This window comes from Ochotona princeps, chromosome 13 (genome assembly GCF_030435755.1).
Source record: "Ochotona princeps isolate mOchPri1 chromosome 13, mOchPri1.hap1, whole genome shotgun sequence".
In the NCBI taxonomy this organism is placed as follows: domain Eukaryota; kingdom Metazoa; phylum Chordata; class Mammalia; order Lagomorpha; family Ochotonidae; genus Ochotona; species Ochotona princeps.
The window spans coordinates 8,101,093-8,123,995 of NC_080844.1; the positions used below are offsets into that span (position 1 = coordinate 8,101,093).

At 55.8% G+C, this 22,903-nt stretch overlaps 2 protein-coding genes across 2 annotated transcripts; one reads left to right on the plus strand and one right to left on the minus strand.

The window, feature by feature from the left end:
- Nucleotides 1–811: 811 nt before the first annotated feature.
- GPRIN2 (G protein regulated inducer of neurite outgrowth 2) lies at nt 812–7,460 on the minus strand. Its single transcript, XM_004583330.2, has 2 exons — nt 7,359–7,460; nt 812–2,669 (listed from the first exon to the last, which is right to left on the minus strand). The coding sequence occupies exon 2, from the start codon at nt 2,661–2,663 to the stop codon at nt 1,272–1,274; it is 1,392 nt and encodes a 463-aa protein (XP_004583387.2). The 5' UTR covers nt 2,664–2,669; nt 7,359–7,460; the 3' UTR covers nt 812–1,271.
- An 8,615-nt stretch (nt 7,461–16,075) lies between these two features.
- Nucleotides 16,076–21,030, plus strand: SYT15B (synaptotagmin 15B). The gene is given in 9 exon segments (XM_058671893.1): nt 16,076–16,205; nt 17,886–18,092; nt 18,095–18,170; nt 19,262–19,368; nt 19,371–19,450; nt 19,837–19,923; nt 20,406–20,677; nt 20,708–20,718; nt 20,816–21,030. Coding segments are annotated over 9 exon segments (1,185 nt in total).
- The last annotated feature ends 1,873 nt before the right edge of the window (nt 21,031–22,903 follow it).

Sequence of the window (22,903 nt, forward strand, 5' to 3'; positions counted from 1 at the left end):
TCACCTCAGGAGGGGACACAGATGCATGGGCCAACCAAACCATCAGAGCTTGCAGAAAGTGGCAGAGCAGAAAGTCTCTTGCTAGAGTGGGTTTCACTACTGGCAGCCACACCTTGCAACCTCTCCCTTGCCCTGCCCTGTCTGCCTGCCTTCCCTTGTCCTAGGGAGGGGCTTCACCCTGTGCTTGCTCAAGCTCAGCCTCCTGGAATTCCTGCTTCCAGGGAGGGAGGAAGGGAGAGGGAGAAAGCCCCCAGCCTTAGACACCAGCCTGTGGCTGCACCAGTCATTCCTGCATCTGCGAACGCCAGAGGCTAAGGAGGGAAGCAGCTTGGGTCAGGGGCTGAATAGGACCAGGTGGCAGGCCCTGACTCCACCCTGGTCGGCTCAGCTTGGGATCCTGCGCACCAGGTCCTGGCACACTCCCATCTTTCACAGGCTCTGAGAAGTCTTTGGGACATTCAGTGAAGGTGTACCAAGCCCCTGTGCCTCCATTGTGACCATCAAGTCCCCTGGTCCCACCGTCAGGTCACATAGATGACCTACCAGTTCTGCAGGTGGCCCTGCCAATCCCCCCAAGGCAGGAGCCACCAGGCTGCCATGGCCTCCTCTGGTCCCACCTTCCTCCGTTACTGAGAATAACTCCAAAAAGAACAAGGTGAAATGGTGCAATTTCAGGCACTGTTAATGCACATACTAGCAGTGGGCCCCGCCCTCCTGATACCTACAAGCTCCACCTCCTCTCCCACCCCATCCCCACAGAATCCAGCTCCACAGTCTTCCTGTGGCCGCCTGCTGAGCAGGGCAGGTGCTGCAGAAAAATGCTCTGGCTCACTGGGATGTGGCCTTGGAGCCCAGCCCCATTGACTTCAGTGGTCCATGCTGGCTGGCAGCTGCCAGGGCCTGGTCGGATGCCAGTCGGGCTGTCTTTGCTGAGGCAAGGTGCTGAGCAGTAGTCTGGCACATGGAAGGCCTTAGCCAACGTCTACTGCCTTCCCCGAAGACCAGGGAGGTCCCCACCCTGCCAATTCCTTATCCAGGCTGTAGCACGGGGCGGCTGCTGCTATGTGTGCCGAAGTGGGGAAGGAGCAGCCTGAACAGAAGGCAAAGCGTTTTATATTTTCCAGGAACTTTGGGGTCTCCCTGCCCCAGCCTTTGGAGCCTGGGATGTGCAGAGATGTGGCTCTTGGAAAATCCAGCCCTTAAAACCCAGCCCAGCCAAGGTCCTGCACACAGCAGACATTCGGGTGAAAAGCGAGGGTCCAGGCCAGCTCTCACTCAGGGGCTGCACCCGAGCAGCCGCAGCAGCTGGGGCGCCGCAGGGACTGCATGACGGCCCGCAGCGGCCCCCTGCGGCCTTCAGCAGACAGACTGTCCTCGCTAGCAGGTGCCCGCTGCAGCTGCTCGAACTGCATCTCTAGGTGCCTCTGGATGGCCACGCCCAGCACCTCGGGGTCTACTGCGGCACCATACACCTCCCATGTCATGCCCTCAGCATCCCACCGCACATCCCGCACTGGGGACGGCGCCTCCTCCAGGCTGCTGGACCCCACAGTTACCTCTGGGAACATGTGCAGGGCCCCTGGGGCCTCCAGGGATGGGCTTGTGGCCACAGCCTTGCAGGCTGCCACTGGAGCCACCTGCACCCCAGCATCCTGGGCTGGCAGTGAAGGTGGTGGTGGTGGCAGGGACATTGATGCAGGAGCCAGGTCGCTGGTGGAGGTCATGGTCCACACATCTTTGGTCCTGGAGCCAGGCTCTGTGGTTAAACCAGGGACGCCCCAAGCGTGGGCACAGCAGGGGAGCCCCGCAGGCAGCTGGCAGTGGAATCTCACTCCGTGCTGCTGAACCTGCAGCCCCGATTCACTCACAGATGCTACCAGCTTGGGGAAGGCCAGGAGCCCTGTGGCAGGCAGGGCGTGGCAGCAGCTCCCAACCCCAGCCTCTCTCACGCTGCAGAGGAGAGCTGCTGGAGGCAGGGCGTGGCAAGAGGAAGCGGCCGGCTGTCCAGTGACTTTGGGCTCAGCCTGGGCACTACTGCAGGGGCTGGCTGTGTCCCCCAGGTCTAGAGGCAGCACCTGTGCCTGGCTCTCCCCCAGCACCCCAATTGAGTTAGAAGTCCCATCCTCATCAACCAGGTTCCTCTCCAGGCCCAGGGGGACCTGGCCACTTGAGGCAGGAGCAACATCAGACAGCAGCTGAACAGCGTGGACAGGCGAGCTACCGAGCGCTGAGCAACTGAGGCTGGCTGTCCGGGCAGTGCCGCTGTGTCCCCGGGCCTGGATGCTGCGGACCAGGTCCGAGTGGCTCCTCTGTATTGCAGCGGCACTGGGGGCACGAAGTCGGGCAAGGTCCCCGCTGCCCATGGTGGACACGTTGCCCACAGTGCTGCTTCGCCAGTGGCCCCTGCCACTGGATGGTGGCCGGGGGCTGGAGGCCTGTGTCTGCTCCATGCTCTCCACCTGGCAGGTCTCTTCCTCTGGAGTCTGGCTACTGGCGCCAGCCTTGCCCGGCTGCCCGCGCCACACGGTACTGCTGGCACTCTTACGGAGCTCCGGCCTCTGCCCCTGGCCCTCGCCCATCAGGCTGGATGAGCTCCGGGACAGCGGCTGTGGGCGGGGCATCTGGGGTGCCTGGGCACCGGGGTCAGGGGGACTGGAGCTCATGGCCGCCTGCAGGGGAGAGAAAGCAAAGGAGTGAAGTCGAGTTGGGTGCCAGCACCTTGGGGTCAAATCCCTGCCTGGCTGGCTGGTCAGAGCTGCAAGTCAGGCAGCAGCAGGACACCAGACCACCTTAGATCAAGGTCATGACAGGGTACACACAGGGATGCCCTAACAACCAGGGCTCAGCTACAGTGAGTAGAGTCCTGGAGATGGCCCACATGCCAGCTGTAGGCTCTGGAAGGGAGAGGGAATGAGAGGCCGAGGCCCTGGAGCTGGGGCCTCCGCACTAGGGAGCTGTCCTCTTAAGCCTGGTGCTGGGGACCAGTGCCATGGCACTGCAAGTAAAGCTACCACCTGTGATGTGCCATCCCATATGGATGCCGGTTTGACTGCTGGCTGCTCCACTTCCAATACGGCTCCCTACTAATGCACCTGGGAAAGCAGCAGAGGATGACCCAACTGCTTGGACCTCTGCACCCTCTTAGGAGACCCTGAAGAAGCTCCTGGCTTCACCCTGGCCCAATCCGGCTATTGCAGCCACCTGGGGAATGAACAAGTAGATGAAAACTCTCTTTCCCTCTCTGTAATCCTCTCATAAATGAGTGCTGACTGGCAGAGTGGGAGCTCACACCAGGTCTGGGACAAGGGAGTCAGGACCAAGAGCATGTACTGAGCATGTGCCGGGGTCTCCCTTGCTGTCTCCCCACCCTCTCTGACCCATGCTGCCCAAGCTGTACTGTCTCCGGGGCTCCCTCTTGCCAGCTCCAGCAAGGGGTTCCCACCTGCACCTCTGATATATGCTGGGGAACATGGAACCCACTCAGGACTGGCTGTTCCACTGCAGAGTCCCATCTAGTGCCTGAGTCAGGCACAGCCATGCAAGCAGCCCGTTCCACTCCCCAGAAGCAGTGTCCTGGGTGTGGGGGGGTCTGGGTCAGCCCAGCCCTGGCTGGGCTGTGAATGAAGTTGATGTCAACCCACCACATGCCCCTGCCAGGAAGGATGGGCAGGAGAAGCCAGGCAGGAGTGGCAAGTGACAGTTACAGTTGGGCCAATCCTGGCCCCATCCACCCTGGGCCAATAAGGGCTGCGGTGCAGGCAAGCACCATGACCAGGGGAGCAAGGCCACCTGGGAGGGGATGGATTTCTGTGTCCCAGGGCACGGAGACAGTAGCCTCTGGAGCCAGCAGTGAGGGGAGTTCTGGAGCCATAGTGCTCCGGAAGTGCAGGTCCACAGTTTCCTGGCTCCACCCTGTGCTGAACAACAGACAGCCACGGGTCCCCAGTGGTCTCTGAGCACATAACAAGTGTCTTCTGCAACAAGGACAGAATCTGAAGCATTCCATTAAGCCGCTTCAATGTAACTAGCCCTGCAAAGCTAGTTAGGGAGTTCATACTGGCCCCCAAGCAGTGTGAAAACAGTGCCAGCCCAGTAAGGAGTGTCCCATCCTAGGTGGTCCCTGAAGGGACAGGAAAAGGATGAGTGACCAAGAGATGAGTTCAACCTGTGTGCTGCCCCCAAGGAGCCCTAAAACAGAGAGAGAGAGAGAGAGAGAGAGAGAGAGAGAGAAGGCAGCCAATCCCAACTACCATAACCCTAACAGTAGAGTAGCTCCAATCCCATCATGTGCTGTGTGCCCCGCCCAGGCCTCAGCCTTCACACAGGTGTCTCACTGAGCCAGCAAAGCAAACTCTGAGTCCTCCCCATCCTCCAGGCAAGAGGACCAGAGCTCAGAGAAGTTGAGCAACTTGCCTAAGAACACACACCCAAAGGGAGTAAGTACCTCAACCAAGAACCATGCACACGAGTGCCATATATGTGTCGGGAGGGGGCGTCTCCAGTCCCTCTGTGCACCTTGCAGACCCTTCCCTCTTGCCACCCATCGCCCTCACCCACACAGCGAGGGTCTGACACTTGCCTTGGTGCCAAGTAACACATGCCATTGTAACAAGCCAGGCTGTGGAGGCCACTTCCCACCCCCCTTGACCCTGACTCAATTTGTAGCTGCTTCTTGGGCTTCCCAGGAAGCTCATTAACAGCCCAGGAAGGCTGGGACCACCCAGCCACCAGGTCCATGAACTCCAAGGAGGTCCCACAGCCTCAAACTGGATCCTTCTGAAGAGTGGGGCCACAGGGAGCTAGGCCAGTCTCCGTCCTCCACCACCACCAAAGGACACAGGTAGGACACGACCTAGTGACAAGCCATCAGGGCTGAGGGTCCTGCTGTGCTTCTCTCACCCAGAGCTGGGGATCCCTAGAATGACCAGCACCCGCAGAAAGTTCAGGGGGCAGCTCTATATCTGCCTACTCCCTTCCCCAGCCCCTCCACAAGAGGCAGGGGATAAAGCGGAGGCTTAGAGTAGTGCAGAAATGGCTGAAGGTGGCTGATTCAGAACCTCAGCAGGGTGTTCTCCTGTGCGACCTGGCTTTCCCAGCCCAGGAGTGTAGGGGGCAGGCAAGAGCTTTGAGAGAAGCCCACCAGGCTGTCCCAAGAGCAAAGAGGTTTCCCACAATCGCTGCCACCAGTACACTTTGGAATAACCCAGAAGAGGCGCAGGGGGCAGGGCCACACAGAAGTATCGTTGGGTAGACGCTTAACTTCTTGGAGTCTGTTTCCCTAATCTGCAAAATGCACGTCAATCCCCACCCTTCAGGACGACTGCCAAGACTAAACAGGACGGCCTGTGGATGCTCATGGTAATTCTTTCAGGAACCAGTGCTGTGGCATAGCATGTTAAGCTGCTCCCTACACTGTCAGCATCCCATACTGTGGTGCTGCTTCAAGTTCCAGCTACTCCACTTCCCATCCAGCTCTTTGCTAATGTTCCTGGGAAACAGCCAAAGATAGCCCAAGTCCTTGGGCTCCAACCACCCATGTGGGAGACCCAGATGAACTTTTGGGCCCTTAGCTTTAGCTTGGCCCAGCCCTAGCCAGTGTGGACATTTCGGGGGGTGAATCAGCAGGTGGAAAATCTTTGTCTCTCCCTGTTGATCATTCTGCCTTTCAAATCAACAAATATTTTGGGAAAGAAGGAAGGAGGGGGTGTGGGAGGGAGCGATGGAGACTCGCATCCTCTGGCCACATCTGGAGCAGCAGGTAGCGTATCCAACCAGCCTTGCATGTTCCAACCAACATCATTTTGAATACAAGCTTCACCCAGCCAAAGCCAATGCAGGGCCAGCAAACCCAGAGGTGCAAGCCCTGCCAGTTTGCCACCCGAGCAGAGGAACCCAGGCCCTGGGGTTGCCCAAGGGGCTCCATGGGTCACCACAGGTGGGGATCCTCTCACCTGTTGTTAACCAGCAGGCCTTTGTATAATCACTTTGGGGTCCAAGAAAAGTCCATGGAGCTGGCCAGGCAGGAAAGCTGACCCAGAGTTAAAATGCAGAAAGCTGGTAAGGCGACACACTCCTCAACCCCTCATCCCAAAGTGGGGGCGTGGCTACCTCCAGCAGGTGATGTTCATCTCACAGCAAGGGCGGGACAAAGGTGGCAGAACCTGTCCCCAGGACAGCAAGCCCTGTCTGGCACACAGATGGATGAAGGTGCCTTGGGGACAACACCCCCTCGCCCCCTCCCCAACAGCTGTGATAGAGGTGTGGGGGGAGGGCAGCGATACCCAGGATGAGACCCGGGCCACTAACAGCTTCCTCCCTGGGCAGATCCAATCACGCAGGAGCAGGGAGGGGAGGGAAGCCTCGTGGCCCAGCGGCCCCAGCCTAGAACGTGCACCCCTGTCCGCAGGCGCACCCATGCCCACCACGGAGCCCCAGAGGCCGAGGGCCGCGGGCAAGCCTGCGGGAAATCAGAGTGCATTCCCCCACAGCAAGGCCAGGCCAAGGCTTGAGCACAGACCGGCGCTGCCTCACCCAGCTATGGTGCCCTCCCCGCCCTTCCCACACCCCAAGCCCACCCGGCTCCTAGGGAGGGGGACCACAGGAGGCCCGTAAACTCGCCCCCCCCCCCCACCAGGGCCCTTCCGACACTGGGTGGCAGCGACCGCTGAAGGGCACCGGGACGGGGGGCTTCAGGGTGGGATCGTGGGCCGGGCTGAGAGGTGAGGAGCTGCCAGTGGGGGATGGGGTGGGAACCAGGGGCTGGGAATTGGGGACGCCAGCCAGACGGTCACCAGACAGCTGGAGAGAGTTTGGGCAAAGGAAACCCGGGTGCCAGGCAGAGGTGCTGGGATGCGGGCGATGGGGAGCGATGCGACGAGGGTCGTGGCCTTAGGCGGGCGGGGCACAGACGTGGGCCGGGAAGCTGAGGGGACCGAACGCAGGCAGGTGCAAGGGGTAGGTCCGGAGCGCAGGAAGGAGCAGGCCGCTCCCGCCCCCCACCCCGTACCCCCGTCCCCCTTTGGCACTCCCGGGGCCGGCCGCTCACCCTTTCGCCCGGGCAGGCCGGAGGAAACGCTGCTCCTGCGGCCGCTACAGGTGCCCGGCGCCGCGGCCCAAGATGGAGCCGCGGGGCCGAAGCCGGCCTGGGCCCGAGACGCCCGTGGAGCCCGGCGCCGGGAAAGGGGCGGGGGAGGCGGCGGGCCGGGGAGGGCGCTCGGGGCGGCGACCCCGTTCACCTGCGCCCGCCTGGCGCGCTCCGCCGCCTGCCCCGCCTTCCCGGTCGGACTGGGTTGCTGCCCCTTCCCCAGCCAGCGGCCCCTTTTCCGGCCCAGCCGCCACCTGCTTCCCAGACAACTCACCTTTCCAACCTGACCCCTCGAGCTCGCTCTCACAAGGCCAGGTCCCCCTGCAAACCTCAGCCCCCAACACCGCACCCGGGGTCTACTTCCTCCTAGCCCCGCCCCCAGGGCGACTACCCAGGGGGTGACCCTCTTTTGCGGCCCCGCCCCTCCCGTTCCTCGGGCTCCGCCCCGCCCCCCCACTCTCCAGACCCCTGTCCCTGGGGTCTGCCCCCTTCGCACCCCAGGACCGGTCGCCACCAGCTCAGATCCTGCCGGCTCTGCCACTGCTCCAGGACCCCTTTTCTTTGAGCTGTGCCTTGCCAGCGCTTAGAGGTCTGAGTCTGGCCTTCTGGGCCCCCCTCCCACCCCTGGCTGCAAGATCCATGGTCCCTCAAGACCTGCCTTACCCCACCCATGTCCCTAAGAAGCTCTGAGCCTGCCTCCTGGGCCCCAGCAACCTCCTTCCGGCAAGTGCATGTGTCTCTCCCTGCCTACCATGTCACTAGGTGTCTCCAGTTGCCCTGAACCCCCTGTCCCCCTTCTCAACACCCCCGCCCCCCCCACATGCTCACGACCTTCTGCAGGTCTCAGCTAGCCACCTGTGATGTCCTAAAGCAAGCTGAGCAACATAGCCCAGGCCTGCTAACCTCTTTGCTCTCTCCAGGTTCCTGCTAGCCAGCCCAGGCTGTACCCCTAAAGAGGGCACCAGTTTCAGGGAATTGGGGGCTTGGTCAGTGGTGGAGCTGAACTGTGCTGGCCGCAGGGTGCTTGCTGGGTAGGACCTGTGTGGCTTCCATCCAATCCTGCAGACCAATGTCCCCTCAGAGGGCTTAGAGACACTCCCAGTGTCCCCCAAGTGCCCCTTCCCAGCATAGGCATGGCAGCAAGGTATGTTGGTTGGTGCTCAACTCCCCGACAGTGTCGTAATCGGACACCCTGGACTCTGGCTGCCCCAGCACACAGTCTAATTAGGGATCCTCCCCAACCAAAATCAGGTCCCTAAAAGGGATGAGCTATAGGTGGCTACCCCACGGAGAGTTACTAGCCAACCCACACCTGCCTGGGCATCCCGGGAGCCCTCCAGGAACCTCACTGCCTGTGCCATGGGAAGCGTGCCCAGTGCTGGGAATCAGCAGGTGCCTGCTATGCTGGGAGCCCAGGCACTGCCTGGCTGGGCTTCATCACCAGGGCATCTGGCCCTGCCATGGCCCCTTGGCTCCTACTTCCTGCCTATGGTGGCTGCCCAGGGAAGACAAGGGAGAGCCCTGTAAAATTACAATTCCAACTCCAACTCCATGCCCACACCCAACTTGTCCCACACCAAAGCAAAGCTAGGTTTCCTCATCAGCAGAGTGGAGGTCATTGCAGCCGCAGCCCAGAGAGCAGATGGTGGTTGTGCAAGTGTTCTCCCTGGTGCTCTGGCGGCTATCAGCCATTTGATCAAATATTTATCAAGCTCCTCCCCTGTCTGGTTCTGGAAGTGCCAGCTTGGAATGAGGGAAGGAGCAGAGGGTGGGGATTTGTAGGCAGCTCCGACTTGAACAGTGTGCCCTGAGCTGAGATTCTGAAGATGGAGAAAAGTGGAACAAGTGTGGGGAGGCACACTGAGGTGGCTGAGACCCAGCAGGGGGAGGCTTAGAGTTTGTGGACCTGTCTGGGCATCGTGGCTACAGGGATGGTCCCTGGGATTGGCAACAGGTAAAGTCACTACCTGAGATAGTGACCTTCCAGATGGACGCTGATTAAATTCTGGATGCTCCACTTACCATCCAGTTGCCTGCTAATGCGGTTGGGAACAGCAGCTAAAGACGCCTGGACCCCTGTGCCCACATGGCCATTGCAGCCATTTTAGAAGTGAATCGATCAATGGTGTGGGGATTTCTCTCTCTCTCTCTTTCTCTCTCTCTCTCCCCCTTCTCTCTCTCTCTTCTCCTCTTCCTCTCTGTAACTCTTTCAAATTAATGAGTTAATCTTTTTTAAAAAAAAATTGTCCCTGAGTCATGGGGTGGGTGAGATTTTCAGGGAAAGAGCTGAGTGCAAAGAGGCCCCGGGCTGTAAGTAATCAGGCGACAAGTTGAGAAAGAAGAGAGGGAAACGGGCACTGGAGTGACACCGGGTACCCACGGGGGCGGGCAGCTCAGGGAGGTGACAGAGGCAGATGCCTTCATTGGAGGACACATCTGGAGACAGTGCATGGCCAAAGGCAAGAAGGGTTTGCATCGCATCATGGGGAAGGAAATGGGGTGAAGAGAGGCACCCTTATGTGATGGTTGTGTTATTTCTGTTCACCTGCCCCTTTTCATGGGTGGCATATTGCCCTGATATCACTCAACATTGGGGAGATGACCGGGAGCTCAGAGAGGAAGCCAAGATTCCATAACTCACCTTGGGTCTTCAAGGCCACAGCCAAGGGGACTCCAGACTACGCACCCAGATCCACTACCACCTGTCCCTGTTGCTGCTGTGGAAGAGTCGTCTTGTCCTTTGTCCACACACCTCCCTCTAAATGCCTACCATGCCACTGAGATTACATCTCTTGGGGTGCTTCCCCCCAGCAGAGAAGAGGCGCGATGGTGTGATAAGTCGAGCCTATCTGACTGCCAGGCAGAAGGACCCAGAGAGACGGAGACAATGGTATCACCACTGGCATAGATCCCAAAGGGTCAGGATCAGAGTAAGTTCAATAGAGGGAGGATGAGCAGAAAGACCTGAGATGGAGAGTGGCTTGATGATATCCTATCCTCTTGCGGTGATCGGGGAGAAGGCTACAGAGGTCCCAGATCTGCAGCTCACATCACTAGATCTCAAAGTCCAAAAGTCAAATCTTATGCACCCCCTGAATAGTCCTGGGCCAGAGGGAGATGTCACCTCAGTTGGCCAGATGGTGCCATCTGCTGCACCACCAGGACTCCCCCAAAAGAAGGGCAAAGCCCTGTTGCTGAACAGGGGAAAGTGACCTGAGCCAGCCTGGAGCACAGCTGAGCCCTGGGGACAGCTCGTGGTTATCCCACAGGACACTCTGAGAGCTGGAATGTACCTGCATGTGGCAAGGGAGAGCCTTTACCAAGCTGCATAGAACCTGGTGTTTGTTTTGTTTTGTTTTTTAAGACAAAAATATTCCTGGCATGAAAAAGGCCCATGTAGCCCTAAGATCCCTGAGTGTAAAGGCCGTATCTTTTTTGTCTGATAAGACATACTGTCTCTGAGAACTGGCAGATAGAAGGTGTTCAGATGGGTGGATGGATGGATGGGTGAATGGGTAGGATAGATTGGAGGGATGGAGAGGGATGGAGAAAGGGAAGAGGAAAGAAAATCTGGATGAGTGGATGGATGGATGGATGGTGGGTGAGTGAGTGGTAGATGGACAGTTGGATCAGTGTGTGGACAGATGATAGATGGTTTATCCAGGAATACATATTACCATCTCCGTTCAGGTCCACAGTACTTTTCCTGAACCCCTAATCAACACAGTACCAGCTGCACACAGAGGCCCTGCCACAAACATCTGTGGTTCTTAAGCACCCCATAACCCATCCTCACATCTCATTTGAGGTTCACCCCAAGAGAAAGACTTGACCAACACTTAACCTCTTTCTCCTGCAGGAGCAGAAATCCTCTAGCTGAGAACTCAACTACCCAGAAGAGCAGTCACATTTCCAGGCATGTACACTGCAAGGCTAAGCCCTGGCCAGGAAAATTTTGGCCAAAGGGAAGTGTACCTGTCTCCGTCATGCCGACTTCACAAGGAATGTGCCTTTCTCCTTCCCTCTCACCTGGTTGGAATGAAGTTAGTGGGGTAGCCACTGTTTGGCTAGAATCTCTCTTGCAGAAGAAAAACCTTTAGACTATGACTGCAGAGTTTTATACCTGGATGACAAGTGGTACAGATAACAAAACCAAACAGATTCTAACTTCTTAGACCTGCCAGGCTGCCATGCTGCCAAGCTGAAGACCATTACTCCACACAGCAGATCATAAACCGACTCTATCAGGTGTTTAAAAAATCAGGTCGTTTATTTTAAGGGCAATGGTTGAAAATTCCAGAATGTTTGTGTTTTGCAGCTACTGGCTTCTCTCCCCAGAAATCCCACACAAACCAGGAGAATGCAGATTGCTCCTAAGAGCAGGTGGGAGTGGGAGGAACTGCAGTGGCGTTCTCTACCTCCAAGCTGAAACCTCTGTGAAAAGGTTTGCAGGGTTGAAAAGTCCATCATCTGCTGCCTCTTTTTGGGAAGCAGGAATTCAGAGCAGAGCTGTAAGTCAAACCCCAATCACCAATCAGTGTGTTAACGGCTACACCAAGGGCCCAGGCACTCTGCAGGAAGAATCTCAGGCCACAGAGGCAGACAGATCGGTGGCAGACATATAAGGGGATGTGGATGGAGCTTCTGCCTGCGGTGCTAGCATCCCATATGGGTACCGGTTCAAGTCCTGCCTGCTCCACTTCCAAGCTAGTTCCCTGCTAATGTACCTGGGTAAGCAGCAGAGAAAAGCTCAGCCTTTGGGCCACTGCATCCACAAAGGAGATCTGGAAGAAAGCTCCTGGCTCCTAGCTTCGGCCTGAACCAACCCAAGTCATTGCAGTCATTTAGAGAACCAACAGATGGAAGATACTTCTCTCTCCATCTCTCCATCCATTTCTATCTCTCTGTGTGTAACTCTGCCTTTCCAATAAATCTATTTTTAGAAAGTGTGAATTCAAGAAAATTTTGCACCAAAGGAAGTATATATGTTTTGTTTTCCACAAACTTTTGGAAGTGTGTTAGTCCGGCCTGATACATAAGAGGCTACCAGGCTTGTGCTTTTGAGTACTTGCCCATGACATTGACTGGAAGCAGAGAGCCAGCTGTGTTGGAGGGGCACAGGTTACCCCCCAAAGGCCTGTACATTTGACCCTAACCACCAACCCACATCCACAAGTGGTGGGCGCCAGCAGTTGGCATCCCTAATGAGTACACCCATCCATGTCTTCTTCAGATGTGGCCAGAAAAATTAGTGGACAAAGAGGGGACCACCAGGACAGGACGCAGAGTGCTCCAAGCAGGGCAAAGTCACAACTGCTTCCCATCAGGATTCCTTGGGTCTCATTCTGTCTTCTGAATGGGAGTCCCCACTGTGCTTAGCTGTTCTCACCAACTGTTGCACAGTGGATAGGCTGGGGCATTGCACCAGCAAAAGCCGTTCCCATACCCAAAGGTGTAGGCTGGCTCCCTGCACATGCTCTCAGGTCCTAGGCTTGGCACTGGGAAGAATTTGGGGATTTCTCTCTCTTCCAGGCAGAGGGCACTCCATGCAGTAGAAAGACAGGACATTTGCAGTAGAAAGACATTTGGTTGGACAGAGGGACACTCCGGAGCTGAGGCCACTCATCTTCCAATCATCTTCATCTCCTGTGTTTATAGAATCTTTGCTTCTTATTTGGGGACATGGGGCTCTGAAAGAAAACATGTTGCTTCCTTATCTGCCAGGGCTACACTGGGTCAGGTGACCAAGAGCAGCAAACAATACTGAACCGAGCACAGGCAACACCTTTGAGGGGAAGGCATAAGCCCTCCTCGTGGCCCTCAGCTATCTCTTCTGAGTTGTAGACATGCAGGTGAAACATCCCACTCCACACACAAAATAGAAAAAGTCCTTGGCACTTGGGCTACTTACCTGCCGACAGCTGAGGCAGAAAGAAGCCGCGCTCTTCCTTTTGCCAATCTTCCCAGCAGTCTCCTCCAGCAGTTCAACCTTACTCCAAAAGTGACTCAGCCTGCCCCCTCCTCTCTCCACCCAGGAGCTGTGGGTGGGTCTTCAAGGAGGGCCTGGTGGCCAGGCCTGACTGAGCCAGTCACTGTGTCACTTTGCCCTGGCTACAGAGATGGCTGGGGAGAGGTGGGTGTTCCACTTAGCACCAATGACATGCATGAAAGTGTTTCTGTGGGAATGGCTCTCTCTTCCCACTAGGATGTGCAGACCTAACCTGCTGTTGTCAACCTGGATAACAGAGATGGGAAGGAGGGAAGGAGGGAGGAAGGGAGGGAGAGGAAGGACAAGTGCAGAGGCAAGGAGCCTGAGCCCAGCATAACAGCCTTGAACCCAGGGACGCCAATGGCTGGTCTCACTCCTTGATGTCTCAGTCAAGGAAGATAAGAAATGTTTTCTCTTTTTTTTTTTTTTTAATTTTATTCATTTTATTACAGCCAGATATACACAGAGGAGGAGAGACAGAGAGGAAGATCTTCCATCCGATGATTCACTCCCCAAGTGAGCCGCAACGGCCGGTGCGCGCCGATCCGATGCCGGGAACCTGGAATCTCTTCCGGGTCTCCCACGCGGGTGCAGGGGCCCAAGGCATTGGGCCGTCCTCGACTGCTTTCCCAGGCCACAAGCAGGGAGCTGGATGGGAAGTGGAGCTGCCGGGATTAGAACTGGCGCCCATATGAGATCCCGGGGCTTTCAAGGCGAGGACTTTTAGCCGCTAGACCACGCCACCGGGCCCAGAAATGTTTTCTCTTTTCAGCTTGGTTTCGTTCCATGCTACTAACAGTATTCTGGGTGACACAGGTAGCCGCTGACCCTGGGAGTATTGTGGAGTTGTGGAGGGCATCATAGAAAGACGAATGCCCAGGTTCTTTTTTTTTTTTAAGGTTTTGGTTTTTTGTTAATCGAAAGTCGGAGATACAGAAAAAGAATGGGAGAGGGGGAGGGGGGAGAGGGGGAGAGGGAGAGAGAGAGAGAGAGAAAGGGGGGATAGCTATCTTCCATCTGGTGTTTCATTCCCCAAATGACTGCGGTGGCCAGGGCTGGGTCAGGCCAAAGCCAGAAGATTCTTCCTGGTCTCCCATGTGGGTGAAGGGGCCCAAGCACTTGGGTCATCCTGTACTGCTTTCCCAGGCAGATTAGCAGGCAGCTGGATCAGAAACTGGTGCCCATATGGGATGCCAGGATCCCAAGTGTAAGTTCTGACTGCTATGCCACAATACCAATTCTCACCCATCCCCATCACTACCACCAAGTTCAATCCTGAAAGTACATGAAGCTTGTTTGGGGGAAAATTGGTTTGTCATAACAATGCATACAGATTTGAAGCAGAACTGGTGAGTTCTCAGGAATGGACAAGACAGCTCCAGAAAGAGCCAGGGCCTCATCCATTCCTCCACAAAGCTTTCAGGAAGGGCTCCCTGCAGTGGGCTGGGCCATGCTCTCTACTGCCCTCTGCTGGAACAGAATCCCTGCTGCTTGGAAGCCTGAAACTGCCACCATCCCAGCTCCTCCTGGTGATGACTCTTCATGCACCTTGCACACACCTTCCCTGCCTGCTGTGCTTCTCAAATCACACAAAAGGGACTCTGACATGCTGGAGTCATCTGTAACGCTGAGGGTGGAAAATACACAAACCCTGGCCAGCCGCTGGAGTCTGTGCTGGGGCCATGGGCCACCTCCTGGCCAGTGCTTCTAACTGGGGCTGGACCCACCTGTTTTGTTCCCCTACACCGCATCACTAGCTTTTTTTTTTTTTTCATTGCAAGAAACAGAAATCCAGCTTATATTGGCTGAAGCACTAACAGGGCTTCCGGCAAACTCAGAGTCCAGTGCAGCCAGTCTTGGCCAGAGCCTTGTATAAGCCATGTCCTGGTCCCTTGGCCCCCTCACGTCTCTTGTGGCCAGTATCTGCCTCATCGTAGTTCTGTCTCTTGGTGTATATCCTGGTGGCTCTAGCGCCATGGCCAGAAACAACAAGAAGAAATAACAAATTTGGAAGCAATGAGTTCACCCAATTTTCCCTAAACCTCGATCCTTCTCACCCTGATCAACCATGTAATCATTATTTAAAAATAAATTTTATTTTAAAAGTTTTTTTAAAGGGGAAAAAAAGGAACCAAAAAGGGGAAAAAGGAACCAAGTATAAAAAAAATTTGACTTATAGAGAGAAGATACAAAGGGAGAGAATTTTCTTTTTCCTTTTTTTTTTTTAATAAAGATTTATTTATTTTTATTGGAAAGGCAGGTTTACAGAGGAAAGGAGAGACAGAGAAAGATTTTACATTACTGTTTCACTCCGCACGTGGCCACAGTGGCCAGTGATGAGCTGATTTGAGCCAGGAGCCAGGAGCCTCTGCCTGATCACCCACGCAGGTGCCAGGTCCCAAGGACTTAAGCCACTGCTTTCCCAGGTCACAAACAGGGAACTGGAAGGGAAGTGAACAGCCGGGACACAAACTGGCACCCATATGGGATCCTGGCACATGCAAGGTGGGGTTTAGCCACTAAACCATCACACCAGGCCCTGTGTCCAGTCTTATAAATCATTGTTGACACTAGGAAATGAACCACACTCATGCCACCAGTTTCCCTGCAACATTCTGAGCAGCCACCTACATAGGTGGTCTTTTAAGTCCAGATGAGACCTGCGGGTTCTCATATGTGGAAATAACAGGTGTTGTTCAGGCTGAATGGAGGGCCTGAGGGAGCAGTCACCAAGACCCAGCCTCTCTTTTGTATTTCTGTTCTGGGTACCATCTCCTCCAAGCTGGCCCTGTCCTCTGCCAGGCTCTTTCCAGACATCATTCAAGTGTCCTGCCCCTTAGCAAGAGTGCCTGCCTCCATCCCAGCTCACCTTCTTGCCTGAGCCCACTGCCCACTCAGCCCTCAGACATGATCACTGCCACCTTCATACAAGCTGCTCCAAAGACCAAAGCCAGCCAGGGAGAGGAATGCGCAGGCCCCCACCACAGGCCACAGCCACCACCATGACCATGACAACGACAATCCATGAACACAACCACAGCCATGACTATAACCACAACTATAATCACAACCACTACAACCACTATCATGACCATGACCACGACCATAAGGAGTATAACTCTGAGCAGCTTGGCACTCCAACCAGACCAAAGGAATGGATCACAAGGCATGGTGTTGTGCTCAGCTTTCATTACTTCCAAAGCTGCCGTGGCTTCCATCCACAGGCACTGATTTCTTCCTCTCATTTGCTGGTCCCAAGCTGCCATAGGTTGGACTCGCTGCCTCCACAGCTCCCAGCCTACACCCTTCTGACCATGATGACTGACAGCAAAGCCAAACACCTCCACCAATGTTGTCTCTGCTGTGTGCCATCCGCCCAAGCAACCCAGGTGGCCAGACTCAAAGTTCAATGTGAGGAAGCACACTTCCCACTGTGTCACAGTGGGGTGGAAGCACAGAAGCCATCCCAGAAGACAGAACTCGGGATCCATCCTTTAATCCATCCCAGAAGGCAACCAGAGTGAAACTGGCTTGTCACAGAGAATGCTCAGCTCTGAGCACCAATGCCCAACACAGAGGCCTTGTCCACAGTCTCAGCATGAATCTGGGGGAGTGAAGGAGGAAATGGAGGAGCTGTAAGCTCCCAGGGCAGAAACAACATCCCTTCTGTTCACTATTTGCAAAGCACTCGTGCCTTAGTCCAGCCTGGGGAAATGAGGAATCTGCATAAGCCCCTCCCCCCACAGCTGTTTCCAGCTCCAAGGACCTTAAGGAGCAAGGTCTGGAAACAGGAAGCAGAGAGCCAGAGCTGAGGCCAGCCCTGGGTGGCCCCTCCATCATGTGGAAGTGGGACAGTGGACAGGCGGGGAGTTCATCACAGACCTGGGGGCTCCCAGACTGCTTCATGGGCACCTCCTCACACAGGGAGTTTCTGGGGCTTTGCACGGGCCCCTCAGTGGGCCAGAGAAGAAGGAATGGGGGAGCAGGGTTAGGGTCAGATTCTTCCACAAACTGAGTGGCCCAGGAGCCCTCTTTGACTTGGTTTTCTTGTCTGAGGGAGGGGACTGGATTGGAAGTTGAGAGGCTGGGACTCAAACTGTTACCCATAAAGGATGTTGGCGTAGCAGGTGGCAGCTCCACCTGTTATCACCACAGCACCAGCTGCATGAAACCCATTTTCCAGCTGAGCAAACTGAGACTCAGCAAGTAAAACAGGTGCAGAAGCACAGGTAGGAAAAAATTAGGACAGGAATTAGATGCCAGGGACTGGACTTGTTCTCCAACATCCCCTGTCACAGGCAGATGAGGACATGTGTGTGTGTATGTGGGTGGAGGGGGGGGGTTGATATGGACTCACCAGTGGTCAACTGCTGCCTCCTTATGTCTCTTCTGGCCTTTCTCCCTCCTATCCCTGCAGTCAGTTCTTCTTGTTAGAGCACTCTCAGGCCACATCACTTCTTTACCACCTGTCTGTCATCTCCCCACCCTCTCCTCCCATGTCACTGGCTATGCCATTTGTGGTACCCACCTCCCTTGAAGGCTGAGGCAGGGTGCCCCTTAGCAGTGTGGTGGGTCCAGGCTCCATGAACAACTGTCAGACCCCAGAACTCCAGCCTAGCCCCTCCAGTTATAAGACCAGAAAGTGCCTCTACCTCCCTCAAACCCCACACCAGTCCTGCCTGGGGTGAGGATCTGCTGGGCCAGGTGGATCCACCTGCTTTAACCAGCAGAACCAGCATGAGGTGCTCCCACCTGCTCTGTCCTGGCCTGCTGGGACCTCCCAGCCCCTCTGTGGCAGGAGAGGCATGTGAGCTGGGGTCCTCAACCCTGACCTGTATAAGCTCCCAGAGGACAACAGTGGTGGCCACCTCTTGGATAGCTGCCAGGGGCAGCTCTGATTCTCCCTGGAATACCAGCAGGAAGCCGAGAGGCTGGTGGTGGGCTTGATTAAGGCACAGCAGCTGTGGGTCCCCTTGGAAACCTCAGAGCCCTGGGCAAAGCTGCACCTGCAGCTGGATGAGCCATGCTTGTGCAATCTAATACCAACTGCAAATCTGCCAACCCCCAGTTACATGAACACTTCGTATTCCAAGTACAGCACTACCTGGACCAAGCAGCATGTAGAGCCCACTGCTGCTGGAAAGAGAGGGCTTTGCGCATCCTGGCCACCTACAGGGCCACCTGTCTGTCATCTCCAGCTGGCATGAAGGAGGGGCGGACGTGCCCAGACCCATGGCAAGGGCAAGAGAGAGACTTGGCGAAGGGATGCCCAGAAGGCTGGGATGTTCCAGTCCTGACAGCTAGGAGAAGCCAAAGAGAAGGCATGCTTTTAGAACAGCAACTGGGTGCCAGACCCTGGCCCAGGGGACTTAGGAGCATCCCAGAGCAGTTTGGGATTCTGGCAAGGTTGCTTGTACAAGGTGGAGGCCAGATCTTCCCGCTTATACACACATATACACATACACAGCCCCCAACTGCCCTGGGCAGGGATGGTGCCCTTGCTCTGGGCCTGGATGTGAAAAGGTTGTCAGGGAACTGAGTCAGGCCCAAGGAGGCCTGGGAACCTCAGCAGGTGACTGCAGATTCTTCAGAGAGGCCGGCAATTACACAAGAGTTCTCACCCCTTCAGCCTCTTTGGACACAGGGCAGGTCTGGCCTGGGATGTGGTCCTGGGCTGCCCTGCGGAGACTGTGGCAAGTGTGCCTGCTTTTGAGGACTTCAGGAACTCAGGTCACAGCTGTGGGGATCTGAAGGGTCACATGTCACACTTGTGACCCCTGGACTCAACTCTCCCACCCCCATCGCAGTAGTGCGCCAACCAGACCTCACCCTATCTGTGCTTTGAGGTGGGGAGGCAAGCGGGGCGGTAAGAGGACAGGGCCAATGGGAATTGGTCCTGAGCTGTAGACAGATGTTCTGATTGGCCAGTCATTTGGAGATTGTGTTATTTGGAAGGTCCAGGGTAGGGCCCAAGATTGCAATTTTAGTGAGGCCTCAGGGACTGCCAGCTGCTACAGGTTCCCGCACCACACTGCACAGGGCAAAGCAGCTGCTACACTGTCACTGCCTGGGAACCCTAGCTCCTCCTCCTCAAGGATGCCTGGTTTGGGGGTGTGTAGGTCCCTGCTCGAGACCGACCTTGCCTAAAGCACTGTATCCAGAACTACCCCTCCCCCAGCAACGGCCAGGGGGTCCAGCAGGAGCATCACCCAGAGGGTGCTCAAGTTCTCCTCGTAGCACATGCACAGGCAGAAGCAGCAGCTCCTGGGCCAGGTGCTGCTCCCACTAAAGCAGGAGCCCTGGCAGGTGACTGCCTCTACGCCATCTGGAGAGACCTGGAGGCTGAGAGCCTGTATGGCCACCAGCTGTATGCCGGTGTATGCAACTTTATGCCAGCAGGCAAGCATCAGTCCCCTGTCCACTGCGCAGGCCCACACCCACACCCCAACACCGCCACAAGAATCATCCCAGGCCCAAGCTGCACATGGGACCAGTGGGGAACGGATCTGACCTGTGAGAGCATGGGGACAACTGAGATCCTTCTCCCCAGTCTGCAAGATTCCGTGGAGCCACTGGGAAAATCCACATTTAGACTCCCACCCAGGCTTTGAAAGGCGATGCCACAGACACACCAGTCCAGAGAAGGAGTCACCTGCCACCTGGGTTCTCCTGGTCCAGCACCTGCCAGGGGGACCAGTCTGGGACACTTCCCCCTCCACCAGCAGCCTCCCTCGGAGCTTGGGGGCCTTCAGTTCTGCCTCAGCCACGATGGCTGCCTGGGCTGCTTGGACTGCCTGTGCTCCTTCTGCATGTCAGAGGCCTATGCTGCAGGGAGATGGGGATCTTGTCAGTAAGTCACTTCCCTCTCCCCCCTCCCCTACTTGGCGGTTGGCGTTTGATCTCTCCCCTGCCTAGCCAACACCCCTTCCTGGAGTACTCACTACCTCCCATTACAGGCTTTCCTCCCCTGGGGCCCTAACCAAGCTCACTACCTGCCTCCCCCCACTCCAACCCCTGCCCTGAAGGGGAGGAGCTTCTTGGGCACTGATGCTGCACCTGCTTCCTTCCTAGAGCTGCAGTGACCCTGGCCAACCCCCTGGATTGGTGTTTATGTCAGGGGACCTCAGAGTTCAGATATTCCCTGCCGGAATCTCACCCCCAAACAGCAGGCATCCCCACCCAAGAAGGGACGTCTGCGCAGTGAGGTCATGGTCTGGTGGCCTAGGGCAGCCTGAGCCACCATAAGCAGACTGCTGGGCTTCAGAGGCAGAGGAAGTTAAAGGAGCCAAACTCCTCCCATCCATGGCCTTCCACTAATCAACCCCGATTTCCTCTGGCCACGCCCTCTGCCCTCAGCGGCTGGTTTTATCAGAACTGGGGGGCCCGAGAGGCTTGGTTTGGGCACACTGCCTTCCCAGTCAGGCCTTCCAGGAACCATGGGGGCTGGGTCCTTGCCCAGGGGTGTGCCCTTGTCCCTCTCTGGTGAACCACAACAAATTAGTCAAGTACAAGAATATTTTGGCTGTACCAGGTTCCATGAAAAGTGTGCACAATGAGACTTTCAGCTTTCAGGCCAGTCTCAGACTGACTGTGTTGCAGAGTGTGTGTGGGTTGGTGAGGAGGTAGGTCGCAAGGCAGGGGAGGAGTGCCGGGCGATGCTGCGGGGTGCTGGGGGTGAGTCTGCGCATAGGGGTATGACTTCTATACTCAGGACCTTAACAGATTCCCTTCCTCCCCTGCAGAGAGCCGCCTGCCAGGCCCTGTGGTGATGGGCCCCTACATGCATACCAGCGTCAGAGAGCTAGGACACTGGGATGCCCAAGGAGCTGCTGATGTGCTGGCACACCCCATGCCACACCACCGAGGCCTGACGCCGCTCCAGGACTGTGTGCCAGTCCTTGCCCATGTGCACACTGCAGCCCCCCACCCAGAGATGCCTCTGCCAACACGTCACTGAGCAGCTGAACCAGCGACATGCTAGAGGGAGAGAAAGGGGCAGCCCCGACCCGGCTGGGAGATCGTCCCTACTCACAGCAGGGCCCACCCACGTGTCTCCCGAGGCAACGTCCTGTCGGGTGCTGGTGTGACTGTAGGGTGAACGTGGAGAGAGGAAGGAAGTGAGGAAGGAAGGAAAGAAGGGAGGCAGGCAGGCTGGCAGTGGTGAATATTAGGAGCTGTGCACCTTGAACTTCACCTCCGATCTCTCACAACAAGTAAAAGCTGGGCCCCCAGGGCTGCCTGTACACAGAACATCTTCTTGTTCCTTCTCCTTCATGCCACGTTTGCATTTGCCATCTAAAACACACGCAGCCGTAGCTTCAAATTGCGCAGATGGACCAGAAATTGTGCACTTGGAAAGCAAGCCACTGAGATAGGAGTCTGTTTCCTCTGGGGTCCCTGGACAAGAGGTGGCAACTGCCCTCAAGACCCAAGGTGAGCAGGACCTTTCTGGGTCACTTGGAAAAACTGGTAAGTGTCCTCTCTGCAGAACCAGGGCATACTTGTGCCTGACTCAACCCTGCAAAAACTAAACGGCAAGAAATGAACAGGCCCTCCACTCTGATGGGAGGAAGACTGGGTGCTATGTTGGGACACAGTCACAGAGCAATATCTGAGTGCTTTGCACTGACCATGGGGAGCTGGCCTAGGTTGTCTCAAATCCTCTGCACTTCTATGAAATATCTTAAGCATTTAAAATTTGATTTATTGGGCCCGGCGGCGTGGTCTAGCGGCTAAAGTCCTCGCCTTGAAAGCCCCGGGATCCCATATGGGCGCCGGTTCTAATCCCGGCAGCTCCACTTCCCATCCAGCTCCCTGCTTGTGGCCTGGGAAAGCAGTTGAGGACGGCCCAATGCTTTGGGACACTGCACCCGCGTGGGAGACCCGGAAGAGGTTCCAGGTTCCCGGCATCGGATCGGCGCGCACCAGCCAGTTGCGGTTCACTTGGGGAGTGAATCATCGGATGGAAGATCTTCCTCTCTGTCTCTCCTCCTCTGTGTATATCTGACTGTAATAAAATGAATAAATCTTTAAAAAAAAAATAAATAAATAAAATAAAATTTGATTTATTTTATTTGAAAGGCGGAATTACAGAGAAAGATCTGTTTGCTGGTTGACTCCCCAAATGACCGTAACACAGAGTTTAGTTTCGTTGATCTGGAACCGAGAGCCAGAGCTTCTTTGGCGTCTCTCTTGTAGGTGCAGGGGCCCAAGGATGTGGGCCGTCCTCTGCCACTTCCCCAGGCCATAAAAAGGGAGCTGGATGGGAAGTTAAGCAGCCAGCACAGGTACCCATATGGGAGGCCAGTGCCACAGGTGGAGTTTTAGCCTACTATGCCAAGGTACTGGCCACATCCCCGTTTCTTTAGGCCTCTTAAAAATTTTCCAAACTGGGCCCGACACGATAGCCTAGTGGTTAAAGTCCTCGCCCTCCACTCCTGGGATTCCATATGGTCACCCATTCTAATCCAGGCGGCTCTGCTTCCCATCCAGCTCCCTGCTTGTGGCCTGGGAAAGCAGTCGAGGACAGCCCAAAGCTTTGGGACCCTGCACCCGTGTGGCAGACATGGAAGAGCTCCTGGCTCCTGGCTCCGGAATGGCTCAGCTCTGGCCGTTGCGGTCACTTGGGGAGTGAACCATCGGACGGAAGATCTTCCTCTGTCTTTTTTCCTCTCTGTATATCTGCCTTTCCAATAAAAATAAAATAAATCTTAAAAAATTCTGGATTTTATTTTCAGCCAAGTACTCTTGTATGTATTTCATATATTTATGCTTAGGTGGGTTTTTTTTATTACTAATATAAAGATTCTATGGGAGCCTGCTGCTGTGGC

What these genes read in the sequence shown, in the direction of transcription:
- GPRIN2 (XM_004583330.2), bottom strand. Translation starts at nt 2,663, where the DNA reads ATGAGCTCCAGTCCCCCTGACCCCGGTGCCCAGGCACCCCAGATGCCC.